Source organism: Megascapheus bottae, chromosome 33, assembly GCF_031878675.1.
Source record: "Megascapheus bottae isolate mThoBot1 chromosome 33, mThoBot2.hap1, whole genome shotgun sequence".
Lineage (NCBI taxonomy): Eukaryota > Metazoa > Chordata > Mammalia > Rodentia > Geomyidae > Megascapheus > Megascapheus bottae.
Window position 1 is genome coordinate 3,010,567 of NC_143541.1, and position 13,264 is coordinate 3,023,830.

Here is a 13,264-nt window from a genome sequence, read left to right on the forward strand (position 1 = left end):
TGGAAGGTCCACACGAGGGCATTCTCCTGAGGATTGCTGGGTTTTGTTGTTGATATAGGTCTTGCCACCTTCCTGCTAAGCCCGAGGGGCCTGACTTTAGCATCTGTATCTTGGGTCCTACCCATATTTTGTTTTGGGCTGAGTGCTTTTGGGGGCCCTCTCAGAGGGATCAGTGTAAATGCAATCCCATATGGAAGGCAGTAAGCCTGTTCCTTACCATTCTGTCCATAGAGCACCACTTCTTACACCCTTCAGGGCTGTTAACACCTGGAGAACCTAAGAAGGATACAGATGTTCTCATAGAGAGTCTCAAGTGTGGGCACAGGTTGCGCTTGCCAAGTCTAGACCCCTTGGCTTAAAAACTTCATCGGCTAGATTCAGTGATATCTTCCTGTAGTTCCAGCTTCTAGCTAGGCTAAGCAAGGGGATTGCTTGAATGGAGTTTGTACCTAGTCTAGGCAACATAGCGGAGCCCTGTCTCTAAATATACATATACCTACCCCAGGCTTATTGAACTATAATTTACCTATATAATGTGCTCACTGAATCAGTTTCTGGCACATTAGCAGAATTGTTCAACCATCACTAAAGTCAATTTTGGAGCATTTTTACCAGCAGAAAAGGATCTTCAAACTCACCAAATTTATCCTCAATCATCAACTTGTCAAAATCATCAGTCATCAAACCTACCCTCAGCCCCAGACTCATCTACTTTTCCATTAACTTTTTCTGGACTCTATGTAAACAGAATCACAGTTTATATGACTGGCTTCTTTTACTTAGTATTTTCAAGATTCATTATCATGTTGAAGCATATATCAGTGTTTTATTTAGTTTTATCACTATGAATACTCCATTATGTAAGTGATGCACCTTTTATATATCCATTTATTATTAGCTTGTGGTCATTTGAGTTGCTCATACCTTCGGCCTGTGATGGGTCAGTGCTCCTGGGAAGGTCTTGGTCCACATTTTTATGTGGTCATATATTTATTTTTTGTGAAGACCTTTATTTTTCTCTGCAGTCTGTGCCTAGGTGTAGAATTGCAGGACCTGCCACATTTCTTCTCAATGAAGATGTACCATTTTCCTCACCCTCCATCACTATGTGAAAATTCTAGGCTCTCTACATTCTCCCTGCCACTTGTTATTGCCTTTTGACGTGAGCCATCCTAATTGGAGTTTTTCTTAGGACTTCAGGGGATGACATTTATGTTCTGTGCTAGGTGTTAACATTTGTTAGGATGGAAGAGAACAGACCATAATTTAAAATGTCATATTGTTCCGTCAGATACAGAAAGAATGAGGAGCTGGCTGGCCAGTGTTCCATTCCCCAGCAGTTTGGAAATCCCCACAGCCATGTGGAAAAGAAAAGTTGAGATTTGAGGTCAGCTGGCAAAGCCATGCTGGCTGGTGAGAGCCCCTGCTTCTGTATTTCCTCTCTCTTCATTATTCTTTCTCTGTCAGCAGAGATTCTTTATGGACAGGTGTGCTAGCTAGACTGGTTGGAAATGCAGAAGCTAGGGTTTTCAGCTTGGTGGAAAGAGTATTCTGCATGTTGTCTCTGTTCTCTTACCTTCTTGGGCTAGCTCTCTGTTTTATAATTTCTTTAAGTTCATTTGCCCTTGGTCAGCAGCCTTAGAGCCAAAAGAGAAGACCTCGAGTTCACTGGCCCCGTGGAGGCAGAGGGCCCTCAGAGCAGTAAGCGCCATGGTTCACTTCTGTAAATCCTAATGGGTGCTAAGATCACGAGGATTGCTGTTGAAGCTTAGCCTAGGCAAGAAGTTTCCATCTCAATCCATAAAGGACCGAGTGCCCACCTGTCATCTCAGCTGTGTGGGAAGTATAAATAGGATTGGAGTCTGGGCAGCCTGGGCAAAAAGTGAGATGCTTTTAGGAAAATAATAAGAACCCCCAAAGAGTAAGAGGTATGGCTCAAGTGGAAGAGCAGCTGCCCAAGTAAAGACCCTTGTGCCACCCAAACTAAAACAGCGACCAAAAACAGAAACACCTTAGAAGTTACGTGTTTGCTTCCCTTCCTGCTTTTTAAATTCATGCTGAAGGGCCGGGAGTTTGGCCTAGCATGCATGAAGACCCGGGTTCGATTCCTCGGTAACACATATATAGAAAAAGCTGGAAGTGGTGCTGTGGCTCAAGTGGTAGAGCTTTAGCCTTGAAAAAGCCCAAGGACAGCGCTCAGGCCCTGGGCTCAAGCCCCCAAAATTGGCAATAAATAAATTCATGTTGAGCTTTCTACTTATTTGCAGATCAAAAATTTAAGTTTAGGTATGTAGACTTGGATGAGTGTTATCAATAAAGGCATTTCCAAGATACTCACTGCTTGGAAGGGAGCCTCCTATGCTAATGAGTTAATGATGAGGAAGGAGGCTTTAGAGGAATTGCCTCTTGTACATTAAAATTTGACAAAGAACTCTATAGAATATAATCATCCAACTAAACAACTAAGCTCTGAGTTTTAGTTATGCCTTGGGCGTAAGCAGAATTACCTAATTCGCTCAGAATAAACAAGTAAAGATCTTTTTAAAAATTGTATTTTATTGTTGGAATAATATATAGTTACATTCATCAGGTAATGGGTGCATTACTTCTTCTCCTTCTCCTTCTCCTTCTCTTTTATGAAAAGCTTAGACAACTGTTCTATGCTCATTGTAGAAAAAGAAAAATGTCTAAAAACCCTGTGAAGAATCAAAAAAGTAAAAAAAAAATGATAACCAATTCAACTATCCAACCACTGTTACAATGTTGGTTCATGTAATTGAGGCAATTCTTTGTACAACAGTAACATCCCCTTGATTAAAAAATGGAACCGTAGCAGCTTTGATCAGTTTTGCTTTTTGTGAAACAGTACATTACATATGGGTTTCCAAGTAAATGACTGTTGATTGTAATCATTTTAAGTTACTCTGTAGTATTCCATGCATGTAGTATAATTAACTAGTCCTTTACTGAGACAATGGACTGGCTGCATTTTTTAATGATAGATAATACTTTCTTGAACATCTTAGTACACATTTTGTACCTGTGCAATTTTCTCTTAAAGGAGATTTTGAGATGGGATTGCTAGGTTAACAGTGGATATTTATTACATGTTATAAAATGTTAGACTCCTAACAGGCTCCTTCCTAGAATCTTAGTTACCCAGAAGGCTCACATCTCAGGGTCATAGTTCAAAATGTCCTGAGCAAAACAGTTCATGAGATTATTATCTTCTGTTAACTGGCAAAAAAGCTAGACTGGAAGGGTGGCTCATGTAGTAGAGTGTCAACCTCGAGCAGAAGTACTGAGCGAGAACACAAGCCCTGAGTTTAAGCCCTGAAACCAACACACATACAAGCACACACGTGAGCATGCACACACACCAGAATCCTTTCTAGAGTTTGCCTAGTGGCTTTTTTTTTTTTTACCAATTTACCAAAAATGCACAAGAGCTAGAAGCACAGTTCATGCCTTGTATAGGCTTCAAACAAACCAAAGGAATAAGACCCCAAAACCCCATGTGCAGAACTCATTTCCCTAAGCTCTTGTTGCTACTCCTATCAGTCTTGAAGAGTCTTAGAATGTGACAGGATAAAATGATATGTTGTTTTAATTTGCCTACATTGTATACTGAGAAGACTGACTGAACAACTTGTATGCTAATCAGCCATTTATATTTCATTATTACTGATTTATGTACTTACCACATCCTCACTTCCATTATTCATGCCTTTCTTGTTGATTTGTGGGATTCATTATATGTATAGATTAATAATCATGTTTAAATTTCTTTTTCCATTTAAATAGTTATACAGAGGGATTAATAATCTTTCATGTTGTAGTTTGCTCTTATTTCTTGAGACTGTTCTCTTCCAGCTTTGTTCGTGACATGTACACACACATACAGTTAGACTATGCAATTAAATTTATCCTTTTCCTTGGAAAATTTGAAAATTTTAATACTTAATTGGATGCTTCAGAAAGTTTCCCTCCTACAGCATTAGTGAATATTTCACCTATCTTCTCCTAATTACTTTGATTGTATTTTTTGCTTTATTGAGCCTTAGGAAAATTTCCTTTTTATATTATTGCTCATGACAAGTGTTACCTCCTGTGCACTCATAAATTCATACTTGGTTCTTGGTGCCAAGTCTCATGTGGTATACTAAATATAAATAACAAGATCTTTTATTTAGAAATACAGACTAAGCTGGGCACTGATGGTTCACACCTATAATCCTAGCTACTTAGGAGGCTAAGATCTGAAGATCATATTTCAAAGCCTACTTGGGCATGGAAGTTCATGAGATTCTTATCTCCAGTTAACCACCAGAAAACCAAAAGTGGCTCGGTGGCACACTAGCTCAAGTGGTAGAGCTCTGGACTTTAGCTGAAGAGCTCTGGGACAATGCCCAGGCCCAGAGTTCAAACCCCATGACCACCACCACCAACAACAAAAGAAATACAGACTATTGCAATATTTTAGAGTCACTGTGAATTATGTTCTCTTATAAATACATCAGAATGTGACTTGAACCACCACGATGTGCCCCTCAGTGTGTATTGTCCATAGATGCGGTAAGAACTGGATAGCATAAGTTCCGACTTTGATTAGTTATACTGCAGACAAGTGACTGTAGAGTAAACCTAAAAATTCCCGTTTCTGGAACCTTTCTTCCCTTTAGGAACTCCTATGTCCGGCTCAGACACCTGTGTACCAATACCTGGGTTCACAGCACCAATATTCCTATTGACAAGGAGGAAGAAAAACCTGTGATGCTGAAGGTAAGTGCCAGAACTCAGCCACCTCCCCAGGGTCCCTGCTCCCTAATAAAAGATCTCCTTTAAGGACAAACAAGGGAATATGGAGTTGTAAAGTCCCTTCTCTTTGCATCCTTCCTGCCCTCACTGTCTTCTCTCTCCTCTCTCTCCCCTATTTCCTCCATAAGATCATTGTCAAATGCAGTGAAAAAAAATTTCTCGGGCCGGGAGTTTGGCCTAGTGGTTAAAGTGCTTGCCTCGCATGCACAAAGACCTGGGTTCGATTCCTCGGTACCACATACATACAAAAAAAAAAAAAGCCGGAAGTGGTGCTGAGGCTCAAGTGGTAGAGCTCTAGCCTTGAGAAAGTCCAAGGACAGTGCTCAGGCCCTGAGCTCAAGCACAGGACTGGCAAAAAAAAAAAAAATTTCTCCAAGGGACATAGGTACAGCAAACTCAAGGCTTTTGAACTGTTCAAAACCTTTTATTTTATTCCATGCCTTCTTACCCTGGTGATAGTTATCTATATTTCATGTGTGTTGAATGGATAATTTTGGTGAGAGGATGTTGGCTCATGCAAATTATCTTATTGATTGGCCCCAAATTTTTACTTCCCCTCCTATGTATTTTAGAGTACACCTGTGTTTTTTTTTTTTGAAAGTTCTCTGAATCCTCTTTTACCTTCTCATCTCTCCTTTGCTTCCTCTAGTCTCTAGGTTTATAGAGCATAAACACATATACATGGGATTTTTTTTCTTTTTTTATAAAAATGGAATTGCTTTCATATATTTGTTGGAGAAGGTTTTTATTTTTGTTCTATTTTCATGAACTCTGCCAAGTTAATAGGAAAGTTGATGTAATAATGTCTAGAGTCTGTAAGTACTATATGTCATATATACTTTTTCAATTGCTAATGATAACCTTTATAAGAAGTTTATGTATTACATGTTATACTTGAAACTATAAAAACCACTGAAAAGCCCCCTTTTCTCCCTCACTGGTTCCCACAATACCAGTTTCCAGAGATAATGCCTATTAATCATTTCAATGCATCATTCTAGAAGTGTTCATATAATATTGTTGATGTGGATATATGTGGATATATACATGCATGTACATATGTACAAATATACATATGTCTTTAAGTTCTTGTACAAAGTAGGTGTCATTTAACAAATCAGTGTGTGAATCCAGTGTGTCTTGATCAGTGTCACCTCATCAACATTCTCACCTGTACCTCCCAGCCTACCCCTTCCCTCACTTACCTTAATTGTGTAAGATATACACTGAGTTAGTTTTACTTCATTCTTCCCCCCCCATTGCTAAGATAGCTTCAGGACCCATATCCTGTAAACAGAGTTGGTCATTATTCCAATGATTGTCCTACAAAGACCACTTGAATTTCAGATCGGCACCTCTCCCGTGAAGGAGGATAAGGAGGCCTTTGCCATTGTTCCTGTGTCTCCCGCTGAAGTCCGGGACCTGGACTTTGCCAACGATGCCAGCAAGGTGCTGGGCTCCATTGCAGGGAAGCTGGAGAAGGGTACCATCACCCAAAACGAAAGACGGTGAGACACCTCCTCCCTCCCCCCCCCCCCGCATTGCCCTCCCTCATCCAGTGCTCCTTGTCTGTGGATTTGGGCAATGCCTTGCAGGGAGGGGTTGAGAGTGCAGTGCCATGACACTTTGTGTGAGATAGTAGTGGGTCTGAGCACTCAAGGGTGGCTTCCATGGGAGATTTCTAGAAATTAAGTATCTCCCTTTCTGTGCCTCACATAGTTCTGGAATTACTTCAGTGTTAGGAGTTCTCAGATACTCAGGGAATATTTGATATTTTGTGGAGGGTGATCATCCTGTATGGAAAAAACTGTGTGACGTGTTTCCACCTTTGTAATACTTGGCCCTGGCTGTGGATTTCAAGGAAACTGGAAAGAGTGGCTCCTATCCTGCTTCCTTGTCTCAGGAGGCCTGAAGGCTTTCAGGGGAATCTGTTGAACCTTGAGAACTGTCTCTGATACTGTCTCTTTTCCTTCCTAAGCTCTGTAACGAAGCTGCTGGAGGACTTGGTTTACTTTGTCACTGGTGGAACTAACTCTGGCCAGGATGTGCTTGAAGTCGTCTTCTCCAAGCCCAACAGAGAACGACAGAAGCTGATGAGAGAGCAGAACATTCTTAAGCAGGTGGGTGAGACAAGATGTGTTTGGGGTGGCCTCTGGGGGAATCCAAGAAGTCATAGCTGCCCAATGTCCACGATCCTTCCACCTAGAAGCCTTGACAATGGGTACTTAAGAATGAAACTTACTTTTTCATAGTTCTAAGTTCATAGCAAATTGAAAGGGTAAGTACAGACAGTTCTCCTTTCCCACAATCAAAACCTAGTATCATAGCACAACAGAGATTGCGTCAGTGAGGCTATATGGATAGGTCAACTCCACACGATGTCCTTGTCTGCTCTTGGTATGGGACATGCAGATGGGTTCTGGTGAGTGTGTATCATGATGAGGAGCTTGCCATGAAACAGAACCGCTCCCTTCATATTGACCAGGCAGCAGACAGCAAAAGCTTGCTTTTATAACAAGGAAGTTCTGAATCCAGCTGTGAATGAGTCCATTCCTCAGGTCAGAGCTCTCATGATCCTCCCCGCTCCCGCCTCAGCATACTGCCCATTGAGGACCAAAGTTTCCACACAGGAGTGTTGGAGGCACATTCATGATCCAGATTGCCCCAACTCCAACTTAAATAAACTGGTATGAAGACAAAGTAGAGGCAGAACATGGCATGTGCAGGGCAGAGGAAGTATTGTAGAAATACATACAGTAGATCAATGCTGTCAGAGGGCCTAGAGTTCCACAAACATCACCGCTAAGGAAAACCCCAGAATGTTCAGAATTAATTGAGTCCAGTGCTGTGCTTGATTCATTTATTTCCCCTATAATATCACTCAAGTCCATTGAACAAAGCTGAACTTTTCATTTGAATCAAATAAGCACTTCCAAGCCCTTTTGAGTTTTGGAAGATTAGCTTACCTTTTGTATCACAATTTTGTCTTTTGAGAGGCACATTTTCACAAAATTAAGGGCAGGAAAGACAGGCAATCACCATATAAACATAGCTGTTGAAAAAATGCATTGCTTTTTTTTTTAACCATAGTTGGTCAAAATTGTGTCATAAATCAAGGAATAAGATGAGCTTACTGTGTTGCACGGTTCTCTGAGCTGTTGAGAGATTTAGCTACAGTTCTGGCCTTTAAAAATTCCTGGCTCTGCCAATGTTAAAAGCGAAACAAAGCCTACATTCTCTATGGGAATTTGGCATTTAGGACTCCTATTTCCTGTTAGCCTATGATATACAAAATTCATGTTTCAACAAGGTTTTAAAGCCAAGAATAAACTGTGTCCAACTGTTCCATGCATTGAGTCCAAATTAGGGCTCTGCCTTAATGTCCAGTTCCATTCCTGCAAGAAGAGTTGCTTTAGAGGCCAGAGTAGCATGACTCAGTAGGAGAGTCTCTACTGACCACTCCTAGCGGGCAGTGTGTGTACACAGCTGGGTTAACGATTATTATCTGCTTTCATCCTTATAATACCTTTGATAGAAATAATAATATTTGTGTTTTACCAGTAATTAACCTGAAAGTAACTCTGGCCCCAATCTGTACTGCTCTGAAGTATCCACTGAGAAGAATTACATCATTATTATTTTGTAAGATCTTAATAAGGATTATAGTCCAGGAGACACCAAAATCTTAGCAGCCTCAAGAGGTTTTTACACTGTCAAGTATAAAACTCTGAGGTTCTCAGTGTATCTTAAACTTCAGAGGGATTTGCCAGTTACAGGTGTTGAGAATTGTGATTTGTGTGGCCAAGGTCAACTGATTTGTATGTAGGAAAGGGTGGGATAGAGTCTCAGGAAGCAAGGGGGAATGGCTTCCAAAATGTTGGGAAGAAGCAATTTGCAAGGTCAGCATGTGTACCTGGTAGGTATGTGCAGGCAGCTCAGCTCAGAAATCCCACTGTGGGCATGTCTAAAAACCCAGCTTAACAGAGGTTCCCCACTCTGAGTTAAGGGCCTCTGACCTGGCTGCACCACTCAGCTTTTCCTCCCTGGCAGAAGAAATACGGGGTGGGGGGGGGCGGTGGTTGGTTCCACTCTGGCATCCACTCAGTCCTGTCTGCTTCAACTTTGTGCTTGCTGCATGTCGCACCATTGAAGCTGAGGAGCATGTGAATGGCACCAGCAGGGACCCAGGCCCACCTGAGTGACTGAATGCAGGCCCATGCCAGTGCTGTTTCGGTAGAGATAATTCCCAGTGCTCTCCAGCCCCCTGGCAGTGGTTATTTCCTCCTCCAAACCCTCCATGACCGTGGCCTTCACTCTTCTGCAGATCTTCAAGTTGCTGCAGGCCCCCTTCACAGATTGCGGGGACGGCCCCATGCTGCGACTGGAGGAGCTGGGAGACCAGCGGCACGCTCCCTTCAGACACATCTGCCGCCTCTGCTACCGGGTTCTGAGGCACTCACAGCAAGACTACAGGAAGAACCAGGTGCGCAGTTAGGGGTGGGGGAGTTCTGGGGCTTTGCTTCTGATCTCCTGTTTGCATACGTAATGGACTGAGAACAGCTCAGAAGGTAACTGGAGAAACTCACATGTACAATTCTTAGGTGTCCGTAAGAAAAATAGAGACTAGCCAGACTCCTGTGGCCCACACCTATAATCCTAGCAACTCGACTCTGGGGTATCCACCATACACAATGAATTCTTGCTGCATTCTTCTCCCTTTCCTTCTTCATTCTTCTACCTCTCTCCCCTCAGCTCTCCCTTACCTCTTGCGAATACCCTTTTCTTGGTACTTATTTGATTGGGGCTTTGACTTTGTCTTTTTAGAGAATTACACTATATGCATTCTCTGTAGTGTTTACTACACATCAGTTAATTCATCTGTAACCCCTTGCTTACTACCCATCATGTTTACTTGTAGATTTATAGGTATATTCTAGGTGTCATCAATAAGGGAAACCATGCAACCTCTGTTTCTCTGGGTTTGGCTTACTTTGATTAATAAAAGTTTTTTCTAAGTCTTTCCATTTCCGAATGGTCAGGGAGGGGGGGGGCTGAAGGGAAAGAGGGGGGTGTATGTGTGGCAGGGGAGGGTGTCTCTGAAGCATCGTGCATTCTCACAGAAGACCCACCCCTATCTGCTGCATTCTCCATAGTTCCCATAGGAATCAATGACAAAATATAGGTAAAGCCACTTTCAAGGGCTATTTGTACTTTGAACAAACAAGCTTTCTTGGGCAGGAAAATACCTTTGATTTTGATTTTTGTTGTGGTAGTTTTTTTGTTTGTTTTAATTTTTTTGTGGAACCCAGAACCTTATATATGCTCACAAGTGCTGGACCACTAAGCTACATGCCAAGCACAGTGGAATATCTTTGGGAAGAAATCAGCAACAATGCATAAGAGGTTTTCTTATTATTTTTATGGGATGTGATACCTGGTCTCAGAAAAGGAAAGTCAGAGTTCTGTCACTTAATTTACTCTGTGTTGAGTATGGTGGGTTGGCTCAGGTGTTCCTGACTTTTTCTGTTACCCATTGCCTTTAAAGATTAATTTTTGCCCCAGGAAAAGAAAGCAAGATAGGTTAATATGGTTCTGAATGTCCAGGTAGGTTTACTCTGTATGTATTCAGCTGTGCAGAGGAGGGGAAGGGCACAGTTAATAAGTCCTCTTTGAAATAACTTCATAATAGTATCTGACCTTTTTAAAAAAAATAAGTCATCTGGATTAGAATGTTTACTATATGCTTAACGTATCCCTATGCAAACATCTGCATCATTGTTTAATCACAGTTGGCTGGAAGGTGCAATAAAATACAGGCTGTTAGGGGCCAGAATGCAGCCTAGTGGTAGAGTGCTTACTTAACATGCATGAAGCCCTTGGTTCAGTTCCTCAGTACCACATATATAGAAAAAGCTGGAAATGGTGCTGTGGCTCAAGTGGTAGAATGCTGACCTTAAGAAAGCCCAAGGATGTGCTCAGGTTCTGAGTCCAAGCCCCAGGAATCCAGCTGTGAAAGAGCATGCCAACCTTCTGGTAGAGAAAAATAGATGACTGTTGTTTGCCCCTGGAGCTCTCATCCACATCAGCTTTCTTATTGTGAACATGGCCGCAACTGTCTTCCGACATCCCTGGTGACTTTTCTTCTCTCCTTTGCAGGAGTACATAGCCAAGCAGTTTGGCTTCATGCAGAAGCAAATTGGCTATGATGTACTGGCAGAAGACACTATCACTGCCCTGCTCCACAACAACCGAAAGCTCCTAGAAAAGCACATCACCGCTGCAGAGATAGACACTTTTGTCAGTCTTGTGCGAAAGAACAGAGAACCCAGGTAAGGCACCTGCAGGATGGATGGTACAACATGCTCTGTTCATTTGTGATACAGTAACTTCGCTGGCCCTGATGCTTCCCGCTAGGCTCACTGGCCTTGGGCTGCCAGTGCATAGCAGGCTTTGATTCCAGGGCCTCTTATGGCTCTTTGATGAGAAGGGGCAAGAACAGGGCATCTGCTAAACATGGTTCAGCCATATGACAAGAATAGACATCTGTGAAGTGCCTGGCACATAGAAATGCACAGTAAATGACAACTATTATGGGTATTCATTCATTCATTCCTTCACTCACTCACTCTTCAGATTGCTTTTCCCAACATCTTCATGAAGTCTTTAGCAGACTTAGTTGTTACTTGAGTGCTGGGTTGTAAGTTAGTAAATTCTACATACCTGACCGGAAACCCTTGCTTTCACTCCCTCCTTATATCTTCCTTCTCCCCCTGCCAAGCATTAAAAGCCCAAGCATTTCAGGTGATGTGGGAAGCTGCTCGGTAGCCTGGGTATAACTGGGAAGAAAACAAGGCTGCTGCATCAATAACTGCTGCTGTCAAAATAAGTAGCATCTCCCGAATTACTCCTGTGCTAGGGGATAAGCTAAAGAATCCATTACCTCATCCATTCTGCAGCCTCAGAAATTTCATTGTTTTTTTTTTTTTCCACATGAGAAAGTGGAGCATAGATTCAAGTAACAGTCCAAGTAGAATACATCTAGCTCCAGCCTGGACTGTCAGGTGCCACAACCTGGCCCTGAGCATGCATGGAGGCCCCGCCTCTACCATGTCTTCCTCCGTGACCTTTCCTGTCCTGCTCTTCCCTCCTTGCTTTGGCCACAGTTACTCACAGTGTACCTAAGCTGCATCAGCAAAGGAGGGTGGACCTGTTTGCATGGGGAAGAGTCAGTGCTCTCTGCTTGCTCCACTGAAAACTCCTTGTTCTCGGCCCTCTCTGTAGGTTCTTAGACTACCTCTCTGACCTCTGTGTGTCCATGAACAAATCAATTCCAGTGACCCAGGAGCTGATCTGTAAAGCCGTGCTGAACCCCACCAATGCAGACATCCTCATCGAGACCAAGTGAGTGGCCAGGGGGAGGAGAGGACACCCTGGTGCAGAAGGGATTTAGGCGGAAGGTGTATTCTTAAGGGGTGTTTGTGCTTGCAGGTAATAATACCTAAGCCATTCTGAAAGGGAGGCTAGATTTCTCTGCCCTTTAGTTTTGTTTTGTTTAAAGGCGTGGCCATCAGACTTTGTAGGCCACCCAGGCCTTGAGCTTGTGATTCTCTTGTCTCAACTTCCCAACTTCTCAGGAAGCTAGCTTCCAAAAGATTTTGCAAAGCTGAGTTCTCTCTTCCCATCCTCCCTAGGTTGGTTCTTTCGCGTTTTGAATTTGAAGGTGTTTCTACTGGAGAAAATGCTCTGGAGGCAGGAGAAGATGAGGAAGAAGTGTGGCTATTTTGGAGGGACAGTGACAAAGAAATTCGTAGTAAGAGCGTCAGGGAATTGGCCCAGGATGCTAAAGAAGGACAGAAGGAAGATCGAGACGTTCTCAGCTACTACAGGTGAGCGGGAGACTGGCGCTCGGGGGCTACCCCCCATACAGCCCTCAGGAACATACTGATTCGTTGCAGGCAATTGTAAGGACTCTCATGGTGTCATGTGATATGATCCTAGCCAAAAGACGTGTTCTGTGAGTTTAGAATGTTAGTCCACTAATGTCTGGTGTATCCACATCACGAGGAAGAAGAGGAGGGCTTGCAGCAGCCTCAGGTAGAGCCGTTCCTTAAGCAGCACAGCCCGTATGTGTTCAGGTGGTTACGAGTCAGACTGCCAGCTGGACACCTGAGGACCACCCATCCATGTAGTCCTAGCGACTCAGGATGCTGAGAGCTGACCATGATGGTTTGAAACTTGCTCGAGTAGGAATGTCCGTGGGACTCATCTCTCCAGCTAATCACCGAAAAAGCTGAAAGTACAGGTGTAGCTCCTGTGGTAGAGCCCTAGCAGAAAAGCTCAGGAAGCCAGGCACTGGTGGCTCTAATCTTAGTAATTCAGGAGGAATGTGGTTTGAAACCAGCCTGGGCAGGAAAGTCTATGAGACTCTTACCTCCAATTAACTACC

At 42.9% G+C, this 13,264-nt stretch overlaps 1 protein-coding gene across 1 annotated transcript in view; it reads left to right on the forward strand.

Annotated features, from left to right (window-relative positions):
- Itpr1 (inositol 1,4,5-trisphosphate receptor type 1) overlaps nt 1-13,264 on the forward strand; it is a 275,564-nt gene that overhangs the window by 110,737 nt on the left and 151,563 nt on the right. Inside the window, exons 14-20 of the mRNA XM_090323963.1 lie at nt 4,683-4,782; nt 6,166-6,326; nt 6,797-6,938; nt 9,143-9,301; nt 10,975-11,147; nt 12,100-12,219; nt 12,510-12,704. Coding sequence (XP_090180089.1) covers nt 4,683-4,782; nt 6,166-6,326; nt 6,797-6,938; nt 9,143-9,301; nt 10,975-11,147; nt 12,100-12,219; nt 12,510-12,704 — 1,050 coding nt within the window. The remainder of the gene's footprint in view (nt 1-4,682; nt 4,783-6,165; nt 6,327-6,796; nt 6,939-9,142; nt 9,302-10,974; nt 11,148-12,099; nt 12,220-12,509; nt 12,705-13,264) is intronic.